At 39.4% G+C, this 18,732-nt stretch overlaps 1 protein-coding gene across 2 annotated transcripts in view; it reads left to right on the forward strand.

Moving 5' to 3' along the window:
* Positions 1-18,732, forward strand: part of top2b (DNA topoisomerase II beta) — a 136,280-nt gene that overhangs the window by 56,235 nt on the left and 61,313 nt on the right. For both annotated transcript variants that reach the window (XM_051935519.1, XM_028818156.2), the window contains exons 5-11: positions 1,036-1,181; positions 1,506-1,603; positions 2,792-3,004; positions 6,268-6,441; positions 13,232-13,333; positions 14,334-14,471; positions 14,625-14,763. In XM_051935519.1, coding sequence (XP_051791479.1) covers positions 1,036-1,181; positions 1,506-1,603; positions 2,792-3,004; positions 6,268-6,441; positions 13,232-13,333; positions 14,334-14,471; positions 14,625-14,763 — 1,010 coding nt within the window. The remainder of the gene's footprint in view (positions 1-1,035; positions 1,182-1,505; positions 1,604-2,791; positions 3,005-6,267; positions 6,442-13,231; positions 13,334-14,333; positions 14,472-14,624; positions 14,764-18,732) is intronic.

The following is an 18,732-nucleotide window of genomic DNA, read 5'->3' on the forward strand; positions in this document are numbered from 1 at the left end:
GCTTTAATGAACAGGTCTTAGCATTAAACAACAGTCCTGGATCTAAGTCTAAGAGTAAATGGTACAGAATCATTTGCAAAATAATTTCTGGGCACTTGGATAAGCATTTAGTAAACCTACAATTGAGAAAGTGTACTTGTGGGAGATGTGGTGGGGGGGGGGTTGGGGATTTGGGGGTTATAAACTTCATTATAAAAGGGTGGACCTGTACATCTTACTAATAAAGATAACCAGCTAACCAAAATTGTGTAATGGCTAATTATGTTAGTGAGGTGCAAAAACAAATCTGCAGAATACTGCAGCTTTGCACACCTTGTCTGGAGTACCTCAATACTAAAATTAGTAAAACAAACAACTATTTTTTACATTTAAGTGTCAACTTTTGCCATCATTTAAGACCTTTTTAAAATAAATTATATTTAAATAGCGAGGTTTGATCTGAGAGCCCTACTAGATTGTTTTCTACAGAAAGGTGATTCCATACTTGGCACCAAAGTAACATTCAGCCTGGTCCTTGCCTATTCCTGTCAAAATCCCAGCCTCTCCCCATCCAGAATCTGTGATCGTATTTGAAATGGTGATGTAAAACTGCTGTCCTAGAAACTTGAGTGAATTGGATTGAATCACTGAATCTACCAGTAGGAAAAGGCAAATATCACATGTAAGCAATTTGAAAGCTGGTAACCTAAAAGATTTAATGTACCAAAAAGTGACAAAAATACTCTGTGGAATCTGAATGTCTTGCATATATCTGTTGTTTTGTAAAAATTTGTTTTTTGACTTCAGATATCTGCTAGCAAATTATTTTTTATAGCACATGTAAGTCTGCAGTTAGAAAAATAACAGATTAGAACAAAAATGTAGTTATTTGTGTAACAGAGGATGTTATTGAATGGCACTCTAAATTAAAGAGTAATGTTTTTGTTCTGACTCGATTGTACACAGACCTATTCCCATTCCCACAAGATTAATCTGTGTTTTCCTCTCCCTCCTTTTTTTTTTTTTTTTTTTTTTTTTTTAAATAAACATCTAAAGAGAGTCCAACATCATCAGCATTTGGAACAATGGTAAAGGCATTCCAGTTGTAGAACACAAAGATGAAAAGATGTATGTTCCTGCTTTAATCTTTGGACAGTTGTTAACATCGAGCAACTATGATGATGATGAAAAGAAGGTTACAGGTAAAGTTTAAATGGTTTCTGTAAATATGTGTGAGTTGTAAATGTGTTAGTTTGTCTAGGTACTCTTATTCACCTTCCACATCTACATCACATTAAGGACATGCAGGTTGGGTTAATTGGCAATTTTAAATTAGCCAGAGTGGGTTTATCAATGGCTGTTTCCTGTCTTGCGCCTAGTACTTCCTGAGTTGTCTATACCCCCTGCGACCCAAAATTGGATTAAGCAGGTTTGAGAATGTTGTTTTCTTCATAGATGTATATGTACACCTTGCATATAACATGGATGGAATGTAATTTTGGAGTTTATACCTATTTTATTTACAGGTGGCAGAAATGGGTATGGTGCAAAGCTGTGTAATATATTCAGTACAAAGTTTACAGTGGAAACAGCATGTAAGGAATATAAGCATAGCTTCAAACAGGTAAGTTTATCAGAAAAGGTAAATGTTATTAATATTTAAAAAGTAGAAAGGTGCAAGCCAATTGCACTGAAGACTTCACATTTCATGATCACAGAACAACTAGTAATCTATCATTTTATTGACTAAAATATAGTGTGTTATTTACTTGTAATGCTATTCAGTTATAGTCCTGATAATTTCTTGGAATTATCATGTAAATTAGTCAATGTAAACATTTCAAAGTTTTAATCTTTTAGCGGCATTCCTCATTATGAATGAAGTAAGAACTACTAAGATGCTATTTTATATTAGCGAAGTACATGCAAAATTTCCACAGTACTGTGAGTAACTACTGTCACTGAATATATGCAGAATAAATAAGTAAATTCTAACACAAATAGAAAATACACCAAAAATTCATAAAGGGTCATGTTTACTATAATTTCTTTTTTAATTTATCTGCATATACTGCAGGTCTGTGGATACACACACACACACACACACACACACACACACACACATATATACACATAAATATGTATATTTAAAGATTTGACGTTTTTCTTGTATTTGCATTTTTTTTATGTAGCCCTGAACATATTTAGATTTTTTTTTTAGAATGATGTCTCTGTCTGGCAGGATTTGACTCTGTGGTTAAAGAAACTCGAAAGTGAGTTATTCATTGAGGGGGGTATGTAGCTTAGTTACCAGGATTGCAAAATTGTTTCAGCAGATCTTTCTATTCAGTGGTAATGAGTGTTTTTTGTACACAGGTGTTTTATGGTAAGCTGTCAAAATATCCATATCTATGATTTTATGAATCCATTATTTTTAAATAGCAGCTGTGATTGTTATTTCACACATAACCATGTCATGCTGATATTTAAGATCTGTCAGGTACCAACTGACCAGTGCTTTTTCAGAATAATACACGTATTTCATATACCATTACAGTATTGTAAAGCATTAATGGCTCTGTATAGTGATTACAAACACAGCTGAATGTAATTTAATTGGAATGATTTTTTTTTTGGCAATGATTGTAATGTACCTGTAAACCTTCCCCTATCATTTAAAAAATTGGTAATTTGAAGTCTTTAAGTATACCGTTCTTTTTGAAGTTGAAGAAAGGGACTTAAGGCAATACATTGATTTGCTGTGCAGTTTGTGTTTCAGATTTAATAATATGTTGTTTGCATTTTCTTTAAGACTTGGATGAATAATATGACGAAAACAAGTGATCCAAAAATAAAGTATTTTGATGGGGATGATTATACCTGCATTGTGTTCCAGCCAGATCTAGCAAAATTTAAGATGGAAAAATTAGATAGAGATATAGTTGCTCTCCTCACAAGAAGAGCATATGATGTTGCTGGCTCTTGTAAAGGGATCAAAGTCATTTTGAATGGAAAAAAATTACCGGTAAGGATATCTTTACTTTCATTATAATGTTGCAGTATTCATATAGAACTCTAAAAAAGTTGTACTAATACTTTGTAATGATATTTTTGTAGTTGCTACAGTTCATCTCTTATGTTAAAAATTTGTGAAGCATTTCAACCTTTGAACCTTAATATAAATCTGTTAGAGATGTACAGGATATCTATATCTATCTATCTATCTATCTATCTATCTATCTATCTATCTATCTATCTATCTATCTATCTATCTATCTATCTATCTATCTATCTATCTATCTATCTATCTCTCTATCTCTCTATCTCTCTATCTCTCTATCTCTCTATCTATCTATCTATCTATCTATCTATCTATCTATCTATCTATCTCTATCTATCTATCAAGCCTCCGCCAGAGCAAGCAAGACACCCATGAAAGCACGCAGGAAGGGGCGTAGATTCACTAAGCCGCCGACAAGTAAGACACCCATGGCACACGCAGGAAGGAACCACGCCCACCAACTCTAAGACCATTGGATACGACGACAAGTCGCAGAGCCACGCCCACCAACTCGGACGCGACGACTCGGAAAAAATGCCGCCATTTATGTTCGTCTGTGCTAGAGTACACATGCACCTCTGAGCCACGTTGTCTTTTCGGTATAATTCACTAAGCCGCCGACAAGTAAGACACCCATGGCGCACGAAGGAAGGGGCGTGGATTCACTAAGCCGCAGACAGATAAGACACCCATGGCGCACGCAGGAAGGAGCCATGCCCGCAAACTCAAACAGCTCATCAAACACATACTCACTCGCTTTGGTCTGTGCTGCGGTCCAAATCCAGCTGTGAGCCACGTTGACTGTTCATTTGCCCTCCATGGCTACCGCTTCAAATGTATTTCATGGAAACAACACTTCTTTCAATGTTATAGAAATTCCTGCATCAGGTAACTTTGTTTCTATCAGTCGGGTTTTTCTGGAAAAATGTCATTGACAAAACTACGCTGTGAGCGCGGTGATTATTTATTTAAAAATGGCCTTTTGAAGGGGAGCTGTGGACCCGCTATACCACATGAACACCCGTGACATTGCCTTCACATTGTTTTCCTTTTATTTCTGATCCCGTTGAGCAGATCAGATACCCAGGCAAACAACACTGAATAATCAATAGCTGCAACTACTTTGCCCGCCCCAACTCCTCACCTGAGTCGGTTTCATCTGTGATCAGCAGTGTTTCCCAATCTCGGTCCTGGTGAACCCCTGTGGCTGCAGGGTTTTGTTCCAACCAGATTCCTAATCATTAATGCCGGTGAAACTCATCCGGGATAAATCGGTTTTTCAGCCATGTAGCAGATTAGCTGGATGTAATAATCCGAGATGATTGCGCGCCCCCACGCTGAGTGAAAAGCCAATGTATATTGAGTCTAGAAAACATGATCGGCAAGTCTTTGATAGGCTGCAACAAAATGATGAAAGAACGGGCGCATTTTTTTCACACAAGCTGTGGGTGGTAGTAAGTTAATTAGTTACTCGAAGGATTTCAAGATTTAATATGCACAAGCGGTAACACTGCAAAAGCAGCCCAAACCAGAAAGGACGGCTGGCAAAAAGTGACCGACAAATTAAACGCGTGTGCATTGTACTTACTGAAAGCAGCGTTACGGATTTTGCAAATGTTCATTTTTTTCCCTCTGCTTAAAAAACATTAAAAAAGCAGCGTGATTATGCGGTGTATACTACGCCGCGGGTTGGTATGCAGCATATAAAACAGTTTGTTTGTCGCGGATAATTTGTCTTTTACTTTTACACAAAGACAGTTTCCTGTTAGATTGGCCTTTGCGATGACTAATTAATAAGGCACAGGGCCAAACTTTCAAAAAGATATGCGTGTATCTGCCACAACCAGTTTTCAGTCACGGACAGTTGTATGTTGCTCTCTGAGTTCCATCTTTTCATTCACTTACTGTTCTATCCTCAGCCCCACCCCTTTTAGACAACTGTGTCTTTCCGGAACTGTTCAGCCATCAATAAATAATTATACGGCATATGCCTGCAGGAACAAGTGCAGCGAGCGAGAGAGCAAGCGACACATACACACACACACACACACACGCACGCGAGAGAGAGAGAGCGCTGGACGTATAAGAGTAATACTTCATTACATTCATATACCAGTGTTTTCAGTGTTCAAAGTGCTATCCACACAGGGAGGAACTGGGAAGCGAACCCAAAATCTTCCAGAGTCTCCTTACTGCAAAGCAGCAACGCTACCACTGCGCTACAAGGCATTTAAAGAATGCACCGGGCTCGATTTTGTTTTCACTTCTGTTTACAGCGATCGGGTCGTTGCGTGCATTATTGCAGTGTTACTTTTCTTGGTGCCTTATTACATTATGCCTTACTACATTACAGATGTTTCACATGTTAATTTTTTTTCCCTGTGCATAAAAGACATTAAAAATGTGTTTGTCAACTGTGACTCCGGAACAACTCAGTACGCAAGCTATATTAAGCGTCAACAACAAAGACTCGCTACACCTTAATGAACAAGTGCTGAAGCTTATCCCTACCGACGAAGTAACTTTCACCAGCATGGCCTCTATCGTCACAGACGATCCCGCTTTCAGTCACGGACAATTGTATGTTGCTCTCTCCAGAGGTCCATCTTTTCATTCACTCACAGTGGTATCCATAAAACCCAACCCATTTGAACAACTGTGTCGTTCAGGAAGTGTTCACCCATCAATACATAATTATGCGGCGTATGCTACGCCGCGGGTTGGCTAGTAGTTTATATTACATCTGTCACATAACTTTTCACGTTATACTTAGCCTCCAAACACCGAAGTCTAAAACTTCTACTAATTGCTGCATTTATGGTAAACATAGTATTGCTTTTTCTAGAATATCTGATTAAATGCCAGCATTTACTAATTTTGCCATGAATGTGGGGGTTTGGAGTTTTTTTTACGGCTTTGTCTAGCATTAATCAAATTCAATTTACAGCTGTATCCTTTCTTCAAATCCTAAAGGATTAATGATTTATAGATACAGGATATCTAGGTAACATTGAATTAGGCAGGACTGAAAATGTCATGAGTTGGATTTATATGTAGCATTTTAATATACATATCTATGTATCTATATATCTATCTCTATATACAGGTACAAATGTATAGCTGGGTTCTCAGTGTTTGACTGTTTATTTCAGAGTAGTTTGTGATGATGAAAAAGTTTAAAAGTTAATTTATTCCTTGAAATTTACTTTAAATTTTTTGTTTGTAAGGTTAATAGTTTTCGAAGTTACGTAGACCTATACGTAAAAGATAAACTGGATGAGACCGGTGTTGCATTGAAGGTGGTAAATGAAGCTGTGAATGACAGATGGGAAGTCTGTCTCACAATGAGTGAGAAAGGCTTTCAACAAATAAGCTTTGTAAATAGCATTGCTACCACAAAGGTAAGTTGTTGTTGCATGTTTTTTTCTTTCTTTTTTTTTTTTTTTTTTTTTTTTAAAGCAGGGACCTCTTAGAAGTACTACGAATGATAAAATGTTGCTTTCAATACTTACAGTACAATGCATAGCTCATATACATTTAAAAGTCATGGACCACTTAGTCATCTTTAACTTGTACAGGTAAAATGTATGTAACAGTGTGTTCTGTGTTCAAAATAAATTGTTACAGTACTTAGAGAAATGATTCTAAGCAAAGAAAGTTTATTGATCTGGGACTGAGCTGTATGGGTTAGTGGTTATTAATATTCGTAAAGGCCTTTTACAGGTTGTGGTGTGCGGTAATACACACAACAGATTGTTTCTAGCGACACATTTAATCTTTACTGCAAATGATCCTTTATTGAAGTAGTGTTTTAGGAACTATATTTGACATCTCAAAATAAACCCAATCGTGTGCTATTGGAAACTGGTCTCGGGACGTGACTGGTCTAGATCAGGTTCCAACATAACATAGGTGTTCCTGGGAGGTGATAGCTTTCTGTGGTTTATTGCTTCAGATGTGCATACCTAGTAATGTTATTCAGTAGATGAGAAGATATTCTTGTATGGGAGGTAATGCATTTTCTGCAAAAAAAAAAAAAAAAATTAAAATTTGAAAATGCAGTCTCTCTTTTGCCATTTATTTTTTCAAAGTCTGTGCACAAGGATGCTGCAAAAATAAAATAAAATAACACCATTTGCAATTTTATTTTCTACACTCATAAGAGTTGTTTGACACAACAATACGGGTATGGAAATTGAAGACAAGATGGAAAATGAAATAATAAAAGGATAATTTAATTTTATATTCCATTTTGTCTTCAATTTCCATACCCGTATTGTTGTGTCATCTTATGTGTGTAGAAAATAAAATTGCAAATGGTGTGTTTTCATTTTATTTTTGATTTTTGGCAGCATCCTTGTGCATAGACTTTGAAAAATAATTGTTAAAACAGAGATTGTATTTTCATTTTAATTTCGTATTTTGCAGAAAATAACTCCCATAATCCTTGATATATTAGTTTTACAATTTCATTGTGCAAATCTGGTGAATTTCCATTGATCCTAAAAGACAAGCGAGTCTTCACTTCTCAACCTCTGTAAAACATATAACAAAGGAGAGAATTATATTTGGTGTTTGGGGAAAAAAAACACTTTAAAATGCAACAAACTTATGTTTTTGCGGTAAAACACAACCAACTTAGTTATGGTACTTGCTCCAACAGTAACTTAAAAAATATAAACTATAGCTGCTTCAGTAACTTTAAAAAGAAACTTGTGTTTGGTTACTCCATCGTTACTGAAGCTGCTCTGTAGTAGTTACTTGGAAAGCCAGCACTGCACTTGACCGAAAAATCCATTAAGAGATTTTATGGGCCCTATTTACAAGTAGGGGTATTGAAATTGTAGGATATTTCTCCCCACTTACAAACACAGTGGTAAATTCAAAGTTTAAGAGCAGTGAAAAGGTCTTCAAGCAGGCTCCATTACTCAATTTTTAAGTCATGGTTCTACTTGCCTGCCAGTGTGACAGTAGGGTCTGACAGTGTTTCAGTTACGAGCCACCTTTGCTCAACCAGTCGACTAATCATGTAGACTGTGCTGTTCTATCTTTTGCTTACATCCATCCTGTACAAGTTTGTGCTCAGGTGTTCCATTCTGTAGCTATTTTTCAAATCCTCCACAAGGCAGCGTGCTGCTCCGGAAGCTTTTGAAAGGTCTGGATGTTTAAGTGCATAATTACTTACCAACTGCAGGGTGTGGCCCATGAAGCATATAAAGGACCCTCCATGCTTCTGTTCCAAGATGTTTACTGCAGAAACAATGTTGGCACCATTATCAGGCAGAAACAGTCTTGCTGGGAGGAATTTCAAATTTGCATACAACCTCCTCCAACCAGTCAACTATGTTGAATTCTGTATGTCTCTGCTCCAGCAGCATGGTGGTAAGGCAGACTGACTTCATGTTCCAGTCTACTCCAATAAGATGGCATGTTATACCAAGGTAGGCTTCAGTTGCCACACTTGTCCATATATATGTGGTGATCGCAAGTTTGCTGTTGGAAGCTTTGATAAAAGTCTTCACTTGTTGAAATATTTCCTGATATTTCCTATCAGTTTATTAAAATGTCTCTTTGAAGACAGATTGAAACTTGGATTGAGCATGCAAATCTCAAGTCTTCAAAATATAATATTTTTACCTCTAGCTATGTAGTTTATAAGTGTTGTAGGTTTTCTTTATATTTTAAAAATTATAATATTAGCATTTTTAAAATGTAATGCTTAAACTTTCTTTAGCAGAGATGTAAAATTGCTTAGTCACTTTCTAAATCATGTTTGTGTTCTCACTGTATAATTGTCACAGTTCTGTAGAGCATGTGTTCTATTATTATTCCTGAATTTTTTTTGATAAACGTTTTCCTGTTTCTAAGTGATTTGTTTCGCCAAGGGGGTGGTTTGCAATTGCTGCTAGTGGTTCCTCAATGAATTAAAAAAAAAAAAAAAAAAAAAAAGTCAAACCTGGGTTGCAGGACCATAAATGCTGATAAACACCAGTGTAAATAAGGTGGCACAAGCTGAATGCATTAAGAATTAGCCACATGAAGCAGATAACTTCTCAGTTAGCTATATTTTGTTTCTGCCTGCACAAACTATCATATTTGACCTGGGTGGTTTTTTTTTTTTTTTGCTATGAACTTGTACACATTTGGCTATCAGTATGTGCTTTTAATATCAGATTGTGTAGGAGCAAGGAGTGATACTTAAGACAAACGCTTCTTCAGTGAGTGGATGTTTTCTTGTCTAGCACTTGCACAGTTGACGCTCACAGGTCAGGATGGTTACACAGTTCTGGAGGCAGGGTGGTCACTGATGTGAAGGTCTGCAAGAAATGGTTTATTTTTGAAACTTAGTTCCCTTTAGCGTACCCTTACGTGAAAACATTGCCTGGCTTCAGCAGTTTGTTGGCTTGTGGAATGAGCTGATTTAAGTCCGATTACGTTGCCACTAAGTGTTGAGTATGTATGCGTAGAGAGGTAAAATATATATTGTATACTGGGACAAATATTTGACCGACACTAAATAAGAACCATGTGTATCTGTTCTGACTTAACTACAAATTCAACTTAATAACGGAGTTGTAAATGGGACTCATTCATAACTTGGGGACTGCCTGTATTTGAAACAGACCAATTTCAACTAATACATCTGCAGCAGAACTACCAATTCAACAATAGCTTAAAGTTATCTTTAAGGTCACTTTCACACTCACAAAGTAAAATAATAAAATTAATGCCAGTAGCACATATAAACTGTTTCAGATTATCTGTTATTTCTGTTTAATTGTTGATAACAATTGTACATTGAGTGTGCATCCTAGTATAGCTGAATCACTTAAAGTCTGAAAGCAAACCAGTGCAGTGAAGTTGGAGCAGAGGACAAATTTGGGAGCGGTTTCTGGACCACTAAAGCTGAGTGTGGAAGCGCCCTAATAAACAGTGGGATGTTAGCTTACTGTGTTGGCACATCTTTACTCGCTCCTACTTGTTTCCTACTCGGGTGCTCATGTGTGACAGTTATATTCCCATGCCATGCCAATTCTGCATTGCGTGTTTTACAACCAACCATATTTTTGGAAAACCTTAACACAAAATGTTCCCATACTTTAGACCTTTTGGGTCACAATTTTGGACTATTGTCTCCGTCTTCAATGTTGAAATGCACTGCTGCCAAATGTGATAATGCAACATAATACATGCGACATCACCAACTATACAACAGTGAAAAATGTTGGCAACAAATTTATCGAATTTTATTGATTAGTTATTGCAGCCTGAATCTAATGCATTAATTTACATTGTCCTGTACTGTCCATCTCTATGTCTTTTGTTTTTTCTTTCAATTTTGCTTTAAAATGTGTACAACCCCAATTCCAAAACATTTCAGATGCTGTGTAAAATGTAAATATAAACAAAATGAAGTGATTTGCAAATCTCATAAACCCATATTTTATTCACAGTAGAACATAGAAAACGTATCAAATGTTTAAAGTAAAAAAATAAGGTTATTTTAAATTTGATGGCAGCAGCACATCTCAAAGTTGGGACAGGGCCATGTTTACTACTGTGTAGTATCCCCTCTTCTTTTAACAGTAGTCCATAAATGTCTGGGAACTGAGGAGACCAATTGCTGGACTTTTTTGAGAGGAGTGTTGTCCCATTCTTGACTGATATAGGATTATAGCAGCTCAACAGTCCTGCATCATCTTTGTTTTTATTTTTCATTAAATGATCCGCCAAATGTTTTTAATTGGTAAAGGTCTGGACTGCAGTCTGGCCAGTACAGCACCTGGACTCTTCTACTATTAAGCCATGCAGTTCTATTAGATGCAGTATGTGCTTCAACGTTGTCTTACTGAAATATGGAAAGTTTTCCCTAAAAAAGACGTCTGGGATAGGCACATTTGTTGCTCTAAAACCTGCATATACCTTTCAGTATTGATGGTGCCTTTCCAGATGTGCAAGCTAGCCAATTCCCATAGGCACTAATGCACCCCCATTCCATTAGAGATGCGGGCTTTTAAACTGAGCGCTGGTAACAAGCCAGATGGTCCCTCTGATGGGTTGCATAGAAGCTTAGGGAGTTAATATAGCTGACTGAAACTTAAGAGCTGGTTTATATTTCATGTTCAGAATGCGTATGCGCATGCAACATGGCTGCCATTCATTCCCAGCATTCATTTGATGCATCCTCTGAGCACATCCTCAGAAATGGACGTGACACGTGTGAGTGGCAGTTCCAGCAAAAAATTAGGGTGAACAGTGTTATGTTGGAGCATGACGTCAGAGTCTCTGCTTACTATCAGTATGTGAAAGAAAGCAACTTTGCAGATCATACAGGATCAATGTGCGTGCTTTGATGTTTGAATGGTTTGATGTGGGTGAAGCAAATCATCAAACTTAATTGCTGACATACAAATGTATTTGTGGTGCTTTTCTTAATCTATTTCTCACATAGGCAATACAAGTGTTGCATATTCCCCATCGTAATGACACAATACATTTTAAAGGTCTCACATACAATCTTTTGTGCCTTTTTTTTTTTTTTTTTTTTTTTTTATTTTTTCAGATTTCTGGGCCTCGGAGAAAAGGTACACAATGAAGAAGAAAAAGGCCTGCTTCATGATTAAAGTGGAAAATTCGACTTTAATCTCTTACTTTATTTTGTCAGTAAAGTAGAACGATGTAAACGTCATCTTAAAACTCAACCACTTGTTAATCGCTACGTGCTTCTGGGGCTTCCTTCTGTGCTGACAGCAGCAGGCAGTGATTGCCACACAGAGCACATTAAATTTATGATATTCCAGCTCTTTGCACACTTAGAGTCCTTGGATTTGTACTTTCATGATGAAATGTGTTAAAGCATGTAGGTTACATTTTACAGGTAAATAATACTGTTAATAATTACACATGTGGGGGTGGCACGGTGGCGGAGCAGTAGCACTGCTGCATCACAATAGGGAGTCACTTCCCTTGTGTTCCCTGCCTGGTGTTTGCATGTTTTCCTGGTGAGTTTCCACAGCAAGCTCTGATTTCCTTCCAAGACAATTCAGGTTTGTGGATTTTGTGATGCTAAAATGACGCTAGTGTACGTGTGTTCTTGTATTCACTTTGTGAAGAGCTGATGTCCCATCCAGGGATTGTTTCTGCCTTGTGCCCGATGCTAGCTGGAATGGGCACATCCCTGGATTGATGGATGGTATTAAATATTCATCTTTTTTAGGGATATTGTGGCTAGGTGTTCTGGGAATTTTTTGGATGTTTTGGGCAATGGATGATCACTAAAGAACATGCTGCTGCCTGAATGGTGCAAACTGTAAATTTTCAGGGAGAAATGCCTGTAGGTGACGTGCTCAAACTCCCTGCCCAAAGGCCCCGCAAGAACTTGGTCTTTGGACAAGAGCAGTCAAACACAGGACAAGGAGTGTTGTGGGGCAGAAATGTATATCTAAATCAGCCTTTTTCCTAAAAGTCGTCTTGGTATTTCAGGCTAGCAGGCTTGTTCTTGGTAAATGGATTAGGAGATCAAAGCAGGAGTTATTGGAATATTCTTTAAAATCCAAAGTTGCCTGCTTTTTTACATGAAACAATCCTGGAACTTGTGTTTTTTGCAGCATAAGTGAAATAGAAAAAAAATCTGAGAAAGGGAGACATTTCAGTTTTTCATAGTGAACTGTTGGGGAGTGGGTGTATGAGCACACAGAGGAAGTAGAGTTTTAAATAGTAAAGGAGCAAATATCACTGAGGAACTGTGAAGGTCACAGATTGGTCATTTTGAGCAATCTGATTACTTGAGCTAAGAGTTAAGGATTTGGAAGTTTTGCAGAAATGCATGCTCCATGAGAAAGATTAACAACTCGTGCATACTCTGTGTCATGGGGAGGACAGAGCAAGTGTGTTACAGCTGAAGTAGAGTTGATGGCTATTAAATTTACAACACTTTAGCTCCACCAGTACTCACAACTTAAGTTTGTGAGGGAGAGATTGTCGCAAGAAACTCTTTAAGAGTAATACCCAATTCTGAAGCAAAAAGTTAAGTACCTGCTAAAAGTTAATAGTATAGAGGACAATGTATTAGGAGTGAAGATTATTACTATATATGCCATGTAGTAGATTTACACAGCAGTTAGTATATTTCCAAATTAAAAGTGGTGTTTTTGCATGTTAGTGATTGGCTATTTTTCTTTTCTCTTTTAGGGTGGTAGACACATTGATTATGTTGTTGATCAAATAGTCAGTAAACTAATTGAAGTTGTGAAAAAAAAGAATAAAGCAGGAGTTTCAGTGAAACCCTTTCAGGTAAGTACATTTTTAAATGATTTCAGTGTAATGTAATTCTTTTTTTACTTTTGAAACGTCTGGTAGTATTTCAGATCATTTTTGTATACAGTAATCCCTCCTCCATCGCGGGGGTTGCGTTCCAGAGCCACCCGCGAAGTAGGAAAATCCGCGAAGTAGAAACCATACGTTTATATGGTTATTTTTAGAATGTCATGCTTGGGTCACAGATTTGCGCAGAAACACAGGAGGTTGTAGAGAGACAGAAACGTTATTCAAACACTGCAAACAAACATTTGTCTCTTTTTCAAAAGTTTAAACTGTGCTCCATGACAAGACAGAGATGACAGTTCTGTCTCACAATTAAAAGAATGCAAACATATCTTCCTTTTCAAAGGAGTGCAAAGCAAGCAGTCAAAAAAAAAAATCAATACGGCTTTTAAGTATGCGAAGCACCGCCGGTACAAAGCTGTTGAAGGCGGCAGCTCACACCCCCCTCTGTCAGGAGCAGGAAGAGACAGAGAGAGAGAGAGAGAGAGAGAGAGAGAGAGAGAGAGAGAGACAGATAAAAAAAATCAATACGTGCCCTTTGAGCTTTTAAGTATGCGAAGCTCCGTGCAGCCTGTCCTTCAGGAAGCAGCTGCACACAGCCCCCCTGCTCACACCCCCCTACGTCAGCGCAAGAGAGAGAGAGAGAGAGAGAGAGAGAGAGAGAGAGAGAGAGAGAGAAGTTAGCTGGATAGCTTTTCAGCCATCTGCCAATAGCGTCCCTTGTATGAAATCAACTGGGCAAACCAACTGAGGAAGCATGAACCAGAAATTAAAAGACCTATTGTCCACAGAAACCCGCGAAGCAGCGAAAAATCCGCGATATATATTTAAATATGCTTACATATAAAATCCGCGATGGAGTGAAGCCGCGAAAGGCGAAGCGCGATATAGCGAGGGATCACTGTATGTGTGTTTAAGAACATGTACACTTGTACATTACCTGTCATTGTGTGTATTTTTCTCTTATCAGGTCAAAAATCACATTTGGGTTTTTGTAAATGCACTAATTGAAAATCCAACCTTTGATTCTCAAACAAAGGAGAACATGACTCTTCAGACCAAAAGCTTTGGGTCCAAATGCGTACTTTCAGAAAAGTTTGTTAGAGCTGTAAGTAATATTTCCCCAGTTTTCTTTATCTTGCTTGGCGCAGCAGTATAGTGACATGCTGAACAGAGCATGAAAGCAATTTCACTGTACTCTGTATATGTGCAATTAATAACCCTATAAACCAATTTGACCTTCCCCCTGTTCTTTACGCAGGCAACCAACTGTGGTATCGTTGAAAGTATCCTCAACTGGGTTAAATTCAAAGCCCAAACACAACTGAACAAAAAGTGTTCCTCTGTAAAATATAGCAAAATTAAAGGCATTCCAAAACTGGATGATGCAAATGATGCAGGTAAAAAATCGCCTCTATAGCTAATAGTATTTTTTTTTTACATTTGCGGATTTTCATCCAACATCCGTAAAGATGCGCTTTTTAGGTTGATTGGTGATTTTTAAATCTTCCCCAAGAGTATGGATGCCTGTGTGATTGGTCCCTACAAAGTACTGGTGCCCCATCAGGTTCTGTCTCCTGCATTGTGCCTAGTGCTACGGCAATATGTTCTGGATCTCACAACTTTGAAATGGCTTACGTAAACAGTTAGGATGTTGTATTATATTATTATTCAGCTGCATTGGCTCAAGTTCGATCCAAAAAATCTGATTTGTTTAGCAGTTTAAATCTACAGTTTCAAGATATGACCTGCCCTAGGAGAATGTATTATGTTTAAGTGACAGATTGAAAAAACATTTGCTTTGAAAGGTGTGCTTTATAGATCTGAAAAGAGGTGCTTGTCAGTGTGAGTGTGATTTTCTTTGCCCATCCTTCATTTTTATAGTTTTATTGTCCTCTTAAACGGTGCCTGTAATAATAGTAGACAAAATAGTAAGAGTTTCTAGGTCTTTTTATGTATGTCCCCAGCCTACTTGGCTTGCATACAGTATGTCATTAATAGGAATTGGGGTTCAGGAAGCAATTCAGTTTTCTAAAAGAACCCTGCCATACCAGTCTTGAGTACAGGGACCAGCAGCTTATGACACCATTGAGTTACTGTCTAGTCTAAGTGAATTTTTTGACTTGGTTGTGGCTGAACTAACCTTTTTATCTGCAGAAATAACTAGCAGACCAGTCCTGTTCAGGTAGCTTCTAATACATTGACATTGTGAACTTAAATATTAGAATTGGGGATGAAAGAATGGAGTTTGCAGACTGGGCCACACTTCTTTGAAGAAGCATTGCTTAGCAGAGGAAATGGTGAGAGCATGTTATCCTGTTTAAAATTGCTGCTGTAATGAACTTTAATTCTGACAGGTTGTTTCACCTAGCAATATGACAGCATTCCAGTGCTGTTCATGTCCAGTGTTCACATTTGTTGTGGAATAACAGTAACATAATCACATATTAGGTAGCATCTTTGGCTGAATATTTATTGTGCGATTCCTACTGTCTGCATCACTTTGGTCAGTTAAGTACTTCGTTTACTTGTCTGTATTTATGTATCTGTCCGGTTGCTACAGTTAGGAAGAAAAATTTAAAAATAGGCAAAACATGCAGAAGGGTAAAAAAAAAAAGGATAAAAATACCAATTAAGATGGGTCTGTCCTAAGAAAATATGTCTTGCTGATCTATTTTGTTGTCCATCATTAAATGCCGGCAACAACAGCATGGTAGCAACTTTCCTGCACCTGCTCAGGCCACATGAATGAGGTTTATAGTCTCATTGCTAATGACTGGTAATGCTGAATGGTGAGGAATGGATGAGTGAAAATAGCAATAAATTGACACATCAAGACACAAGTCTTGATACAACTAGGTTGGAATCTCTAAACCAGGCCAATACGGTAGCAACTACTGCTGCGTTTTCCCAGCAAAACACTTCGACTATAAGAGTTCGGACTTCAGTGAGTATTGCCAAGCGGTAGCAGAAAAAAGAAGCAGCTCTATCCGAAGACGGAGAGAAAGGGATCAGGCGCGTATACCCATACCAAGTGGACAATCCATGTATTAAAATATAAACCGGGTCTACGTTGATTACTTGTATTTCAACCCATCTTAGATGAGTAGCACAGCTAGTTTGTAATTTAATTTTTTAAGGCAATCCTGTGTTTTAAAATTAATGTTGACAGCTATTAGGAAAACACCATCAAAGCTGCAACAGTACTCTGAGGACCAAAAACACATGATGTATGCATCACTCATTTACTACAATAGAAGTAGTCTTGTAGAACTGTCCACAAGGTACCCTAGTAGTAAGAGCCTTCTCCAGTCCTGTACACAACATATGCAGAATATATTATCAAATCCCTTAAAAGCTCATATAAGTAAAAAAGTTTTTTTCCCCATTTTGTCATTCTCTCTTTACACTGTGCATTGCATCTCATGAATAATAGGTTGTACTATAAACTAGAATTTTCCACTCCATTGCCATCCATCCATTATCCACTGCTTATCTGAGGTCGGGTCGACCGGGCAGCAGTTTAAGCAGGGAAGCCCAGACCTCTCTCTCCCCGGCCACCTCCTCCAGCTCCTCTGGGAGGACCCTGAGGCATTCCCAGGCCAGCCGGGAGATATAATCCCTCCAGCGTGTCCTGGGTCTACCCCGTGGCCTTCTCCCAGTGGGACATGCCCGGAACACCCCCCCAGGGAAGCGTCTAGGGGGCATCCTGACCAGATGCCCGAACCACCTCAACTGATTCCTCTCCATGCGGATGAGCAGCGACTCTACTCGGAGTCTCTCCCGGAAAACTGAACTCCTCACCCTATCTCTAAGGGAAAGTCCAGCCACCCTGCGGAGAAAACTCATTTCGGCCACTTGTATCCGCGATCTTGCTCTTTCGGGCACTACCCAAAGCTCGTGGCCATAGCTGAGGGTAGGAACTTAGATCGACCTTTGGCTCAGCTCTCTCTTCATCACGACGGACCGTTGCAGAGTCCGCATTACTGCGGTTGCCGCACCGGTCCATCTGTCGACCTCCCCGCTCCATTCTTCCCTCACTTGTGAACAAGACCCCGAGATACTTGAACTTCTCCACTTGAGGCAGTAATGTTTTCCCAACCCAGTGAGAGCATTCCACCCTTTTCTGGCTGAGATCCATGGACTCGGATTTAGAGGTGCTGACTCTCATCCCCGCCGCTTCACACTCTACCGCAAACCACTCCAGTGAGAGCTGGAGGTCACTGTCGGATGAAGCCAACAAAACCACGTCAACTGCAAATAGCAGAGACGAGATTCTGAGGTCACTGAACCATACCCCCTCCGCTCCTTGGCTGCGCCTAGAAGTTCTGTCCATAAAACTTATGAACAGAATCTGTGACAAATGGCAGCCCTGGCGGAGCCCACCCTCAACAGAAAATGAGCCTGACTTATTACTGGCAATGCAGACCAAGCTCCTGCTCCTCCTGTACAGGGACTGAATGGCTCGTAATAACAAGCCTTGTACCCTGTACTCTCGGAACACACCCCAGAGGATGCTTCGAGGGACACGGTCGAATGCTTTCTCCAAATCCAGAAAACACATGTGGACTGGTTGGGCAAACTCCCCTGCCCCCAAGAGGGTATAGAGCTGGTCCAGTGTTCCAGGGCCGGGACAGAATCCGCATTGTTCTTCTTGAATCCGAGATTCGACCATCGACTGAACTCTCTTCTCCAGCACCCCTGAATAGACCTTACCGGGGAGGCTGAGAAGTGTGATCCCCCTATAGTTGGAGCACATCCTCCGGTCTCCCTTCTTAAAAAGGGGACCACCACCCCGGTTTGTCAATCCAGAGGCACTGCCCCCGATGTCCATGCGATGTTGCAGAGACGTGTCAACCAGGATAGCCCCACAACATCCAGAGCCTTGAGGAACCCAGGGTGAACCTCTTCCACTCCAGGGGCCCTGCCACCTCGGAGCTTTTTAACTACCTCGGCCCCTGATATGGACGGGCCCTGCCTGGAGTCCTCCAGCAGCTCTGCCTCCTCTAAGGAAGACATGCTGGTGGGATTGAGAAGATCCTCGAAGTATTTCTTCCACCGGTCAATAACGTCTGCAGTTGAAGTCAGCAGGGCCCCAACTCCACTGTACACGGTGTTGGTGGAGCACCGTTTTCCCCTCCTGAGGTGCCTGATGGTTTGCCCAAACCTTCTCGGTGCTGACCGAAAGTCGTTTTTCATGGCTTCCCCAAACTCCTCCCATGCCTGGGTTTTTGCCTCAGCAACAGCCAATGCAGCCACACACTTGGCCTGCCGGTACCCCTCAGCTGCCTCTGGAGTCCCACTGGTCAACTCTTTCTTCAACTTTACGGCCCCACGAACCTTAGGTGTCCTCCACCGGGTTCGTAGAT

The sequence above is a fragment of the Erpetoichthys calabaricus genome, chromosome 13, assembly GCF_900747795.2.
Source record: "Erpetoichthys calabaricus chromosome 13, fErpCal1.3, whole genome shotgun sequence".
NCBI lineage: Eukaryota > Metazoa > Chordata > Cladistia > Polypteriformes > Polypteridae > Erpetoichthys > Erpetoichthys calabaricus.